The sequence below is a fragment of the Fistularia commersonii genome, chromosome 17 (assembly GCF_037954325.1).
Source record: "Fistularia commersonii isolate RoL2024-O1a breed Wild chromosome 17, RoL_Fcom_v1.0, whole genome shotgun sequence".
Taxonomy (NCBI): domain Eukaryota; kingdom Metazoa; phylum Chordata; class Actinopteri; order Syngnathiformes; family Fistulariidae; genus Fistularia; species Fistularia commersonii.
Window position 1 is genome coordinate 7,616,928 of NC_141300.1, and position 15,186 is coordinate 7,632,113.

A 15,186-nucleotide genomic window follows, 5' to 3' on the forward strand; every position below is an offset into this window, starting at 1 on the left:
ATATATTGTATGTGTGTGTGTGTGTGTATATATATATGTGTGTGTGTGTGTATGTGTATATATATTTGTATGTATATATATACATACATATATATACACACATATGTTTATGTTTTAAATTATGGACTTTGGATTTGAAATTATTGCAAAGGTAAGTTGATTTACAAAAAATGCAAATAATGGTGTGTTAAGGGCATTTATGTCGATTGAAGACCTTTTCAATAAACTAGAATCAAATGGTGTAATTGCAGACCTTGTCAAACTGAATTGTAATCAGTGTTGTTGTGTTTGGTATTCAAACAATATTCTATCATCCATTCTTCTCAAGATGTATCTGTAAACATTATTTTCAATCAAATTGTTGATTTAGAAAATGAAAAAGATCAGAGTCCAGAGACAATTTCCCTTGGGATTCCTGTTTTTAACTTTTGGAACAGCAGGCTTTGTGCAAACAAGCTCGAGAATAGATTTAGCAGGCAGTGATGGAAATATTTTAAACCAGTGTTTGAGAATGTTGCAGACTTTTGCTTTGCTAGTAGTTATGAGTTTTAGCACACCTTATCTTGGTATATAGTGGGCTTTTGTAACAGGAAGTCTGGATTAGGGCTGTCTTTTGGAACTTACGTTTTAGTTTAGTTTGGTTTGTTAAGTCGCCACCCAGATTACTGCAAACCATTTTTGTTGAACTGGTTTGAAGTAGGGGTCCAGCGCCTAGTACCAGCTCCCCACAGAAATTTGGTCCAATATGAGTTTTTTGCCAGGTCTGCTTCTAGCACGGATTATGTATCAAAGCAAGGTGTTCACATCTTATGTGACTTGGAACTTTTTTGCTGTCGATTATTTTTATTACTTCATTTCACAACAAAGACCTGAATATCAGAGTTCAACAGCAAATAATAAAGTACTGGGATATCAAAAGCAATACATTCACCCCCTTTTTGTGTCATGTCACTCCTGTCAATCAGTAACATTAAGAAAAGGATAACTATGTCCACGCTACGATTCAGACCTAAACCATTGTAATAACACCGTTCTTTGCCAATACCTGCACCCCCCACAAGTTGAATTCAAATTAATGCCATACTTTGTATGGGCATGTTAACAGACAAACTGAAGGGGTGGGTGGCAAGAGTAAAGTTAAAGTAGACTTTGAACCATAATTTGCCATACCAACTTTAACAGAAAACCAAGTGAGTTGTTGTTCAGTTTCTCAAAGAACCATTTTCTTGTGAATGGGAACTCTGTCATTTTATCACTGAGTGCTTCATGCAGTTTTATTCATCCTCTAAAAGCCAGCCAAGTTCAATAGTGTCTGAATAAGACTGAAGGTCCCACTATTATGCACTGCGACCAGTGAACAATCCCAATGTCCTCACAAAGTTGCACCCATTATACTGAAAGGCATATTGTACATTTATGATAAAATAAACTGCATTCACACTGACTTAAACAGGTGCTTTTACAATACTGTTCAATAATGTTCCCTCAACCTATTTTCATATATTCATGTACAATATACAAAGGCTGCCATAAAAGAATCCATTCACCATCATATCTCACACATCTATACATAAAGGCATTGGGGGCATATTAGCAGCTCAAGATTTTGTTGAAGGACCCTTCATAATAGTCGCTGAAAGAGTAGGGGGTTATACACCTGATCTTCTGATTACTAAGCATCCATTCTAAACCTTAACATGAGCCTTCCCCTTGGAAAAAGACCACCTTTCATTGTATTTCTAACATCACTGGTATCCCAGTTTAAGTAAAGGGGATTGTAAATCCTAAAAGCTCTTCAATGCTTATTTATTACTCATAATGCTATTATTCCTGTCTGATGTGCCAGTGTTTTCATTTTCTTTTATTTTTGGCCCTTCTCTCCTCCCAGACATGGAACGCGGTGTGCAGGAGAAGTTGCAGCTGCAGCCAACAACGGTGTGTGTGGAGTCGGGGTGGCATATGATGCTAAAATTGGAGGTGAGAGGAGCACAGCAATAAGAGACACTTTCAGGAATTGACAAGCAAGGATATATTCACATATATAGTCATATACTATAATTAACTTAATGATAATTTGATTGGAATAACATGAATAAGAGCGGTTCCATCCGTCCATGATCTTACAACTGCCTTATTAGCATCGTCACTGTAATCTAAAAAGATTAATAAAAAATTAACTATACAGGCTTGAATTTGTATGTACCTAATACCAACAATTTACTGTTTATTTTTCTATCCGTCACTTGACCTTAAATGTCCTCAAATTTGTGCTGTGGAGTCATAACAGATACATTTTCGAATTTGGCATTTATGAATCTATCAAATGTGTGTTTAAACATCTTTTATAACATCAAATGTATTTCTTACCATTCATTTTCTTATGTGAAGGGTGAACCCATCTTTCCATCATTCTACTTTTCATAATGGACTAAGTGTACCAGCCTCACAATTAAATTATAAGATTACATTTGGACTCACTGGAGCACCTATTTATGAAATGGGTTCACCATGACATTCAGTTTACTATCAACTTTTGCTCTCTGCTCAAATTTCAGACCAGCTTTGGATTTTCCTCATTTTATTTCTCCAGAACCATCAAACGTAGAATACCTTTTGTTCAAATTAGCAGTTGTTCATATTTCTATTCAAAACTTCAAAACTATTTACATTGGAAAGTGTCATTCTGTTTCTCTACTCAATGAAGATATGTATATTTGCTTGTATTTGAGGACATTTAAAGGTTGAAATATGATTAGTCGTACCAGCATGTAAGTTTTGCAGAGATTTAACAAGTGGAGTGAGGAGAAATAAAACAAAACTAAGATGTCAGGCAATATTGGAAGATGCACCGTACACTTGACAAATTCATCGAGGCATTGGTCCCCTCATCTCCCATTGTGCTCAGTGAATCAATATTTTTTTTCAAAGAGAAATTGCTATTGCATGCCAGATGAAACGGATAAATCGGTCAACTTTTTAAAGTTGACAGAGTTAAATGTCAAGAAAAGACAGAGGGATACACCGGAGAGTTCATATGCGGCCTTGTATGATGAATAAAAACCTACACTGATCAAAAAAAATGATCCAAGTAGCTTACACCAACTTTATTTAACCCTGTGAATGAAATGTGAGTCTTTCTTATCCTTTCATCAGTTGGTTGATGTTAATAGAGCTGTCAGCGTGTGCATGCATTAATAAAAATATTCAGTTTTTTTAAACCCCTGATCACCAATGAAGGCTGAAAAGTCTTGCACATGATAGTCCAATGAGACTTTTTGCAAATTCTGTCACTGAATAATCTATTAATGAAATGATGACAGCCAACGATACTCAACGGAGCGGGAGCAGTCCCATTCACAGATGTTACTCATAACTCTCCTTTGTCTTCATTACCATTCATCTCCTCGGTACTGCGGCGCTTTTGCCCAGCCCTAATAAATGACTCCTTTGTGATTCTGCTCACGTCTAATGTCCCCAGAATGTGGATAAACAGCCATGGTTTTTTTTTCTCTCTTAATGTTCCGCAAAAATTTTCACATGTGAGCTCTTTGGAAGAGTTAAATTAGAATATCTCACCAATTGATGAGTTGTGATTAGCGTTTTGCAGTTTTGTCTAGCCCCGCTTGTCTCAATCGGGGTTTCCCTTTTCCAGCTCAGGGTTGCTACCTGCTACCTCTGATTCCGAGGCTTCAAGGAACTCAGCAATATGTTTTCAATTCAAGGATTTTGAGCCACAGGAAGTTGATGGGAATCTTTACCACAATGATTATAATAACTGCTGCATCCCAGCCTGTTCATAGTGATCACCAGGCAAACATTGTGATTGATGCCACACTTTTCTCTCCAGTCAAGTTTTGTTCAAGCCCACTCTGTATTCAAACCTGTGTTACACCAACTGTGTAATTACTGCTTGTGTGTTTGTGCCTGCAGGGCTGGTCAGGCTGTCTCGAATAGATCATTAAAGTCTTAATGTGGATGTCAGCGCTGCCTTGTATGTGTTTGGCTCTTCTCCCGCTAATGGACCCGATTTAAGGGTGGTTCATTTCACACCTCTCCTCAGCCATTAATGTTCTCAGGTTTGATCTGAGGCTGCTCACTTCAAAGGCCTCAGATAGGTCTGTGTTCAGGTGTGATGAAAGGTGACATTTGGTGCTATACCCTGAGGACACGCCAGTCTCTAGAAGGCTCTGTAAACTCTCAGCTCCTGTGTGCTTGTGTGTGCGCACCCGCCCCCCTGCTGTCAAATGTGTTTATTTATTTTTTTGCCTTTTTTCCCTTCCTATTAAGGCTTTTTTGCATCAGACAATTCTGATGGTAGTTTTTAAAAAAACAGCTGGGCTTTGTGTTTATGTCACAGAAAATAATAGAATGATGCCAGTCATAGCATCATTTGTGAATCTTTGTATGGTAAATCATTTAAACTGGAACTCTGTAAAGTGCTTTGTATAGCTGTTTTGTTTTCCCTGTTTTTACAGCCTGTTTTTTGCAGCAAAGATAAAATGGAAATATAAGGTTCAACAGACGACATCTTGTCATCTTGTGCTGTTTTTCCCCCCTCATGTTTTGACAACTCATCTCCATCTAAGGTTTAAATTCATACCCTCACTATCTCTGGTCTGTCATTTTGTCACTCTTTCGCCACCACCACCACCACCACTCCTCACATCCCTAGTTTTGTTATGTAACCTGTGCTGCGTTTTTGTGTGCATTTTAATAGGAGTTCGTATGTTGGATGGGGAGGTGACAGATGTGGTGGAAGCCCACTCTCTTAGCCTCAACCCTCAGCACATCCACATTTACAGTGCCAGCTGGGGCCCGGAGGACGATGGCAAGTCATTAGACGGCCCTGCAAAACTGGCCAAGGAGGCTTTCATCCAAGGAATCACCAAGGTCAGTCACACCATAAAACTGGAATTTAAAGAAGGTAATATTTTCCTTGGTTCACCAAGTACCCCTTTCTAACTCAGGGAAGCTCTACAATCCACACGTAAATCCAGTTTTACATTTTGCTTCATCGATCAGCCCTGCCTGTTTTTTAAACATTTGATACACTTGGAATTTAATGTTTAAAACTGTAGATTCTTGTCAAAATCTTCCTGTTTTGGCAATTGGACTTGAGTTTCTTCACTTGAAGATGATTCACCCCTCATCTGAGAGGCTTCTCAGTTCTAATGACCTATGGAGAGTTTCTGAATATAACTGCCAAGGTTTTGGGCAGGTCCAGGATATGGTGCCTTGTTGTGCAAATGGAAGAGTCGATCTGCAAAAAACTAGGTGTAAGGGGGTTGTTATGGTAATGGGAACAAAAGAGCAGCTTTGTGGGATTACCTGGATTGGAATGTGAATAGGTAAATCTAACGAAAGGAGTGAAACCTTTTTGATCACATGAACTGAGGCTCATGTGGACGTTACCGTGGGCTGGTTCTGATGGTGGGACTTTCCTGGTTGTTTGGAGGGTGTAGATGGGCCGTGTCCGCGTGTGTCCGAGCCCATGATGCATCCATGTTTTTGCCAGAAGAAACCACCATTGAACTGGAAATAGGTGGTCTGTAGACAAAGGTCCAGTAGGGTGCAGATGTGATCCGTGGAGAGTTTTGTTCTATTTATTAAGGTGTTTTCCTTAATGAGGCATTCCCTCACCACTGTGATCGCATCCGAAGTGGGGATACAGACCATCTATTTCCACATGGGTCAAGATCAAGAAGAATGAGGTAGAAGCATTAAGCTTTTACCACTCACCTCAACACAGTCAACACCCACATCAAATCCCGCAAATCAGAGACCATCAGCCGCAAGAACATAGAACAGAAGGAAGATAACACCAAACAAAAGAACATCGTCATACCGTATGTTGATGGTGTTTCAGAGAAATTCCAGAGAATGATCAATAAACATCATACACCGGTACATTTCAAACCCCACAACAACCCTGAGGCAAAAACTGATGCACCCTAAGGAAAAAAAACACTCAAGCATAAGATAGAGAATGTGGTGTTTGCTGTCACTTGCAATGAGGATTGTGATGAGACCAAATACATTGGAGAGGCAAAACAACCTCTGCACAAAGGGATGGCCCAACACAGGAGAGCCACTTCAGGACAGGACTCTGCGTTCTACCTACACCTGACAGACATGACAGACAAGGGCCATTCTTTTGACAGCAGCAATGTCCGTATTCTGGCCAAAGACAAATGGTTTGAGAGAGGAGTCAAAGAAGTCATCTTTATCAAAATAGAAAAAACATCTCTGAGCAGTGGAGGGGGTCTCTGACACAACCTTCTCAAACGTCTAATGCCGTACTTGGATCAGTACATAGAGAGATTTGCACACACAGACCAGGCCCATCTACACCCTCCAAACAACCAGGAAAGTCCCACCATCAGAACCAGCCCACGGTAATATCCACATGAGCCTCAGTTCATGTGATCCAAAAGGTTTCACTCCTTTCTTTAGGTGTACCTATTCACATTCCAATCCAGGTAATCCCACAAAGCTGCTCTTTTGTTCTCATTACCATAACAACCCCCTTACACCTAGTTTCTGCAGATCAACCCTGGCAGTTATATTCAGAAACTCTCCATAGGTCATTAGAACTGAAGAAGCCTCTCACAACGGGGTGTGAAACATCTTCAAGTGAAGAAACTCAAGTCCAGTTGCCAAGACAAGAAGATTTGGAGAAGAATTCACCATGACTTGGATGACTGAGAACCTCAACAGACATAAGCTGTCGATTGCCAACTTGTCAATTATCAATCCCATTGGTAGTATTTGAGCTTTGCATACACTTTTGCAACTTATGAATTTTTTGATTGGTGCTCTGTCTTAAATCAAATGGTATTCCACATGGGCCAATATGTGGTTATAACTTGTAGACTTCAAACACAAGAACCTTTCTAGCTCAGTGTGTGTTCAGGTGTCAGATGACGCAGGGTTTTCGTCTAGCTTGTGTGACCTGCAATGAGGCAGAGTGAGGTGATAATTTGAGCTTTAAAGTTTGCAAGTCATATCTGTTTCTGGCTACATGACCGGGGTCAAGATACAGAGCAACACGATGGAATCAGACATAAAGTCAGGACCTTTTTTTCCATTTCATTTAGAAAGCATTTATTGTGAGAAATGAAATAAAGTGATTTAGTAAGATATTTAATTAGAGGATCGTGCAAAGGATATATCAATTTACTTAAAGTGATATAGTAAACTGTCTGTAGAGACAGCTATAGGGAAGCAGGTGACAGGGTCTTGACAGCCACTGATGTGACAGGATTGTGTGTCTTTTATGGAATATACTGGCCAGGATAAATAGACTAGCACAACAGAACAAAAATAAGCAAACACATCCTTAAGGCCTCACATCAAAACACAGAGGAGGAAAAATACATTTTGTACATCTCTTTTTTTCACCCACTTAATTCAGTACATGGCATCAACAGTTCCTTTGTTGCTTTATATACAGGATCTAGGTCTCTGTGTGTTCCCTTTATTTCTGTCCATCAATGTATGTCTGAATTTCTTGTTTCCTTGCATTTTGCTCTCAAAACTTAAATCCCGCCCACGCTGGTTTCAAACTTTTGCCAGGAGGTTGCATTCTGAAAGATTTCCCCGGTCGCTGCGTCTACACATGAATGAAATATTTAGTTTTGAATGTTTAATATAAAATTTGTGCATTAAATAGTCTAAAAATAGTGTGTGTGCGACTTTGGATATATTATTGAGCTGTTTACTAATATAATCCTAATCATTATTCCCAAACTCAAATAGCATGCTTCATTAGGTGAAAGAACTTTCTCCAACACAATTTTTTATGTACTACTATGAGCAACGATGATGAGTGCTTCATCTGCCAGACTCTTCATAATGAATGAAGGAACTAAATGTTTCACATCAAAGTAGTATTACATGAGGACTCTGTGTCTCTGGCTCTTGGGTGGTTAGCTAGAATGGTAACATTGTTGTACTGGCATCTTAGAACAAAACAGGTGACCTTGTTCATAAATGGAATTTTTGCCACAGTCAAACATCACGTCGATTAATCGCCATGGACTCCCGGGATCCCACACTCTGTCATAACATCCTCAGAGGATGTTGTTCATTAGGATTCTGTATGGGAGACCTATCTTGCTTGAAACTGTTCATTTCAGGGTGTTCAGTTAACAGCGATACAACATTAATAAGGTCCAACAATGGGGACAAAAAAAATATTCTTTTTAACAAAAGAAACTTAATTTGACCCAAATAAATCATCAGTGTACTTGAGCTCCACTCGAGGGCTCATCCAACAGCAGATGTCCCCGGTAACCTCTCAGGGCACAAAGACTGCTTAGCCGACCACAGACTTCAATGATTGATGTGTTGGAGAGAAAAGTGGCCACAGTGTGTGAAAGAATCCTTAAAATAAGCAAGAAAAATAGGCCAGGGGCCATATATAACTAGACTGAAAAAGATGAGATTGTTTTGTAATGTTTTTTTTAATTTATATTCTTTTTTTTAACTGGTGTGCTGTGTTCATGTAAGCCGCAGGCAGTAGATCAATTCTAGGACATTCCAGCAAATAAGGATTTAGAGTAATTGAATTGACTGAAGATATGAGCATGGCTTTGTTTGTCTGGGAACAAAAGAAATGATACATAAACTAGTCATATTTTAATCTTGACTCATAAACAACCCCAATGTTGTTATCCTTGTAGCGACAGCACAAATGCAATGGGATTGAATACACCCGCTTTTTACTGTGTGGTCTTTATTGAGGAGATCGGGGCAATACAATCTTGTTGCCTGATCATTTTGTCATTTATCTAGCCCTAAAAGTATATTCCACTCGAATAGATTTTGTAATTACTTTTCATCTATTCACTATCTGATGTTCATCTAGAATATGTCGCCTGACAATATGCTGTATTCAAAAGAGTTATGCCCACAGCCGTGTGCTGCTTCCGATCAAAACCCCGTTCAGGGCAAGGCTTTTCAGCAGTGATGCACAAATCTTCAACAAAATCGGTGTTCCATTCTTCATCTCTCTCTAGTTTCTCTCTCCTTCTCACTCTTTTTCAAACCTTTCAAACTTTCTTTCAAACCACGTTTGCCGATTGTGCCTCTCTTGTGGTGTTTTTCCTTTTCGTAAAGGGACGCGATGGTCTGGGTTCCATTTTTGTGTGGGCCTCAGGAAACGGCGGCAGGGAGCAGGACAGCTGTAACTGTGACGGCTACACCAACAGTATTTACACCCTGTCCATCAGCAGCACCACACAGTCCGGAAACGTGCCCTGGTATAGCGAGCCCTGCGCATCCACCCTCGCTACGACCTTCAGCTCTGGAAATCCAGGGGAGAAACAAATCGTGGGTGTACACAAACAAGCACACATATTCACAAATTGTTTGTTGGAAATGAACGCTGTATACATCTTAGTTGACTAATCTCATGGTGGGTGTACACACACAAGCACACATGTTAACAAATTGTGTGTAGGATATGAACACTGTATAATTTAAGTTGAATAATCACCTTTTTTGGGCTTTGCACTGTCCTTATCAGTCAACTGCAAGTTGACATCCAAAAAAGCTGCTTTGCTTGAATACAATCGTGACCGGTGTGTACAAAACAGGAAAGCACTTACAAATGTTTTTTTTAATTCAAACACCTCTTAAAAGGATTTGCTGCAAGATCAGAACAAATAACTCATAATCCAAGTATTCCTATCCCTTCCACAAGGTCACAGATGTAGACTAAACATAATCTTCAGCATAGCCTGAATCTTGTCAGGTTATGAGGGTGAATAAAACCAAACAAAATGTACCCAGAAAGATAAGTTATAAATGCAGTATGTCAACATAGTTTTCTCAGTCCTTTTGGTGGGCAATGGTACAGATGGTGTCGAACCAAACACCACCTGAAAACAAAAAGGTCAGACACATGTTAGTCAACGATTGATGCCCTTTCATGTATAAGGCATATTAATGCATTGTAGTGGATACTCCCTGAAAGAATCTGCCAAGTAATTGCTGACATAAACATGTCAGATCGGAATATATGTAATTATAATTCCAATTGTGTATTCTATCAAACGACTGGGTTCTTGAGACGCATTCAAATGTCATGTTAATCAATATTTGCACAATTTTTCAGCTTCAAGGCTTCAAATGTGGCCTGGGTGTCTTCACAGAATGTGAAAAATACAATATTTAACATATTTAAATCATAAATACCTGATTTACAATTCGAAGGTTTTCTAATTTATGTAGTATCTATTTGGGGTATGACTAAAGTTCAGAGGCATGCAAAATGCATGGTAAAATGGCAGTGAAATTTATCATATATTATTGAGAAATTTACATTGTTCAGCCATCTGATAGCAACCGTCGGACCGAGGATACAGAAAAAATAATGTTCTGTTGTTTAAGTTTTGCAACTAAAATATATAACACCTCCTAAATATGTCAACATCAGGCTCACATGGTATCTTCACTTTTGCACTTTATTTTTTGCATTGAAATTCCATTTTTGTTGTTTGAGATGAACAATTACATTTGACATTTAATCTCCACCTTATTTGAGTTTTTTCGGAAATTTTATGTCTTTCTGACATATGGCGTCTTGATTAGTGAACCCTCCTTATAAATTTTGCCAGCTGTCCCTTTTTTTAAAAAAAAACCTGGACTCTCTTCCCTTAACACAGATCTCCTTTTCCTTGCTGTTCTTTCCGATGCTACCCCACGATGAACCAGACAGGCCTCATTAGCTTTTTGGCTTCGGCATAATCAGATGGCAGAGGAAACATACTTCATCTCACTGCCACCCGTCCTGGCCCTGGAAGACTTGGCTGACTTTCATTGTCCTGGCTCTGACCTTTTGTACCACATATCCACAAACACGACACCAAGTCTGCCGAGCACTTTTGTCCTCCTCCACTTTACCCTCTCTAGCAAGAAGCACTTCCACCTACATCATATCTACAACACTCAACTTTTCACTGTGGCCTTCCCTCTGCTGAAGTGAAATGCAGTGTTTCATTCAGTATTAACAATATCTCACCCTCTGAACATCTCTCTTCACTTCCTGTCTCCAAGGTGACCACAGACCTGAGGCAGAAGTGCACCGACTCTCACACAGGGACTTCAGCTTCAGCGCCACTGGCTGCTGGGATCATCGCTTTGGCACTGGAAGCCAAGTAAGCATGACTGACACACCCTCTCGTGGCCAATACATACTTCTTAAAAATTGATTTCATACTTTATTTGATATGCAGCACACAGGGAAGTGTGTGGGTGTGCAGGTGTGATATGTGTGTGTGTGTGCGTCCAGGTGTGTATGTGTGTGCGTGCAGGTGTGTGTGTGTCTGTGTGTCTGTGTCTGTGTGTTTGTGTATGCGTGTGCGCATGCGTGCGCACACTTCTATGTGTGTAGTTGCGTGTGGGAAGCCCGTTCCCATAGTCACAGCGGCCTAAATGCCAGCATTGAGATTCTCTTTTCTGCGGTACGAGCTTTTGATAATCAGTTAATTAGCAAGACAAATCAGCCTTCTCAGTCCCCAGAGACCTTGGGATACCTACAGGGCTGGAAGTAAAGATTTGAAATGAAAGAATGTTTCTAATTACTACTCAAGGCGGACTTGAGGTGTCAATCCGAATATCTCTCTCCCGACCCTTATGTATTTCTGTATCTTGGCTGTCATCATGTGCATATATAAATTTTATTAATTCTATTAAAATAATAACTCACCTCACAGTTCAGAATAGGCTGACAGGTGTCAAGCTGTATCTGGTAGTACCTCACACGCCAGTTTTAGTGCAGCTATAAATCGAGTTTATTTCCCGCTTTCACCCCTGACATTAAGAGAAGAGGGCAGCAGCTGACAGTTTACACCATGTAGACTATCTCTCACTTTCAACACCAAACTAGAATCGTTGGTTGGAGGCAGCCCCGCCCACCCCCACAATCCCATACACACACAGGCTGCAGCGATGACAGCTAGTTTATCACAGAAAAGCCGCATGAATTCCTAGTGATGGAGTCGTTTAATAGGCATAATAGTGTTTTGGCTTTTTGGCTTGTCTTGTTTTTTTCTCGCCCTTTCATTGAGGTGACATTGAGTAGATCAGGGATCATGTCCATTAATAACACGCAAGATGATGTGAGATGTGAGATGTGAATGCTGATGTGGAGTGACAGAGGTGATGCACCGCAGTGCAATTCTATTTCTGTGTGCTGGGCAGGCACGCTCAGTGTGATTCACAGTTTGATTATCTTTACCAGGACATCGGTGACTCAAAAGTCTCTCCTCTCACAATATTTGTCTGCCGTGCCTTATCACAAACCTTTTTTTTTTTTTCAATCCCATTATCTCAGACCTCAAATTCTGGACAGCATCACACAATAAACGAGGGAAGATGTCTCGTCATTAGATTGTATCCTCTGTTTCACTGAGTTCGGTGGATTTTCAATAGTGTGCAATTTAATACCAGGATCAAAACCGTAATGTGAACTGATACCTTAGTCATGAATGACTCTTATGAGTCAAGGCTTCTTTTATACAGCAGTGTCATATTTCCAAATATAAGATACAAGGCCACATGTAGCTGTTCTCAATCTAAAAGCTCAGCTGTGGGTTATTTTCAGTGTGACCAATTGTTCCTGTATCCAATTGCTCCTCAAATATCCCCTGCTGGGGTGTTATACAGGTGAGGTCAGGGTAATACAGTTTTCATAACCTGTGCCAGGTAGACAAAATAATAGCATCTGCTGCAAAATCACAGACAGCGAACAGCCCTCCCTTTCTCCCACTGTGCCATGCAGTATGAACCTGACCTGGAGAGACATGCAGCATTTGGTGGTTCGAACATCGCAGCCTCAACATCTCAGTGCTCCTGACTGGAGGAGCAATGGAGCGGGACGCAGAGGTAGAGACAATCAGTTTACAATCGTCAGAGCACTGGATCAAATTGATCTGGGCTCACTGCTCAGTATTTGTTTCTTCAGATTTGGGAAATGTATATATATATACATGAATATGTACGTGTGTGTGTCTTTGTGTATATGTGTTTAACACATCTACACATTTTTTCTGAGAAGTGCCGTTTCAAATGGTATTGTAGTTTTGACCGTAGATGTTGGAAGAATGTGTTAGAATATATCAGAATTAATGAGAAATCATAGCTATACATTCTATTTTATCAAATTAAATAACAAGAAATATATTAAATCTGAATGATAGGAAAGACATCGACCATATTAGCTTATCTTTGAGAATCCGTGTGTGTAAATGAAAGGGACCCAAGTGGAATGGTGAGGTTATAGGGAGTGGAGATAAAGAAGTTGGAGTTGGAGGTTTAGGGTAAAACCGAAAAGATTTATGGATTGAGTGAAACAGTACATGAAGTTAGTTGATGTGAGAGAAGAGGATACAGAGGAAAGGGTTAGATGGGGAAGGTTGATTTTCTATGGCAACCCTGATTGAAGTGACCGAAAGGCAAAGAGGAAGATATCAGTAAGTGAAACCCATTTATAATGGAAATATTTCAAGCCTTTATTTCTTGAAATTTTGATGTCTCTCATCTTTCTCTCTGCAATTCCCCATAGATTCTCTAATGAGGTTCGGGTCAGGTGAGTTTAGTGGTCAATCAAGCACAGTTGCAACACATCATTGAACCAGCTCTCGGTACCTTTGGCAGTGTGGGCAGGTGCCAAGTCCTCCTGGAAAATGAAATCTGTATCTCCATAAAGATAGTCACCAGAGGGAAGCATGAAGTGTTTTAAAACTTCCTGGTAGATGGCTATGTTGACTTTGGACTTCAGAAAACACAGTGGACCAACTACAACACATGACACGGCAGCCCAAATCGTCACTGCCTGTGGAAACTTCACACTGGAATTGAAGACATGTGGACTCTGTGGCTCTCTACTCTTCCTCCAGACACTCTAACCTTGATTTCCAAATGACATTCAAAACTTACTTTTATATGAAAACAGGACTTTGGACCACTGAGTAACTGTTCAGTTCTTTTTCGCCACAGCCACGAAGATGCCTCGGCCATTGCCGCCGGTTCTGGAGTGACCTTACACGAGGGATGCGACATTTGTAAAGGATTCGTCTGTGCGTAGCGGTTCTTGATGCACTGACTCCAGCCTCAGTCCACTCCTCATGAAGCTCCCCCAAATTCTTGAATGGATTTTGTTTGACAATCCTCTAAAGGCTGAGTTTATCCCTGTTGCTGGGGCATCTTTACCTACCACACTTTTACCCTCCACTCAACTTTCTATGAAAATTCTTGGGTACAACACTCTGTGAATAACCGGCTTCTTTAGTTATAACCTTTTAAGGCTTATCTTCCTTGTGGAGGATGTCAGTGACTGTCGTCTGGACATCTGTCATACCAGCAGTCTTCCCAATCATTATGTAGCCTACTGATCCAGACTGAGAGAGCAGTAAAAGGCTCAGGAAACCTTTGCCGGTCTTTTGAGTTAATTAGCTGTTGAGGGTGTTAAACCATGCATTTCCAATATTCAACTTTCACAGTATTTTAATTTTCTGAACACTGAATTTTCCATTTCATTATCTGTAAGCCGTAATCATCAACATTTCAAGAAATAAAGGCTTGAGATATTTCAATTTTATGTGTAATGAATCTGTATAATATATGGTTCTCACTTACTGAAATGAGGGTCAAAAATATTCTCTCTACTTTTTCATGACGTTCTTATGTACCTGTATAATAGCTTTAAGCCACATATTATGATATTATGATACTATGATACATAGAACGTATGCCACACTAGACATGTCAGTCAAATCTGCGGTGGAGGCAGATGATTCCCTCTGACGCCCCCAAGAGGGGACAGCTGAAAGGGTAAAAATCAAATTATATTATATTATATTGTATTATATTATATGATATTATAATATATTATAATATGATCATCTGATGGATATGTCTCCTTCTACAGTGTGTATGCTTTTTAATCATTAATCATTAAAAATACAAAGTTTATAGAGAGATGATTGCTGTGTCACATCATGGCTATCTTCCTCACCATCCTTCTGTCCTCTCATCATCCTCTTTCCGGCAGTGAGTCATTCATACGGTTATGGGCTCCTGGATGCTGGTGCCATGGTGGCTTTAGCACAGAACTGGACTAGAGTGGCACCGCAGCATCAGTGTGTTCAAACCATGCTCATTGAGCCAAGGTGCGTGTGT

The 15,186-nt window shown here is 40.0% G+C and overlaps 1 protein-coding gene across 1 annotated transcript in view; it reads left to right on the forward strand.

The window, feature by feature from the left end:
* The window catches only part of furinb (furin (paired basic amino acid cleaving enzyme) b), a 98,087-nt gene that overhangs the window by 77,266 nt on the left and 5,635 nt on the right, over positions 1–15,186 (forward strand). Inside the window, exons 7-12 of the mRNA XM_086163224.1 lie at positions 1,889–1,977; positions 4,718–4,890; positions 9,121–9,333; positions 11,062–11,162; positions 12,788–12,891; positions 15,059–15,176. Coding sequence (XP_086019350.1) covers positions 1,889–1,977; positions 4,718–4,890; positions 9,121–9,333; positions 11,062–11,162; positions 12,788–12,891; positions 15,059–15,176 — 798 coding nt within the window. The remainder of the gene's footprint in view (positions 1–1,888; positions 1,978–4,717; positions 4,891–9,120; positions 9,334–11,061; positions 11,163–12,787; positions 12,892–15,058; positions 15,177–15,186) is intronic.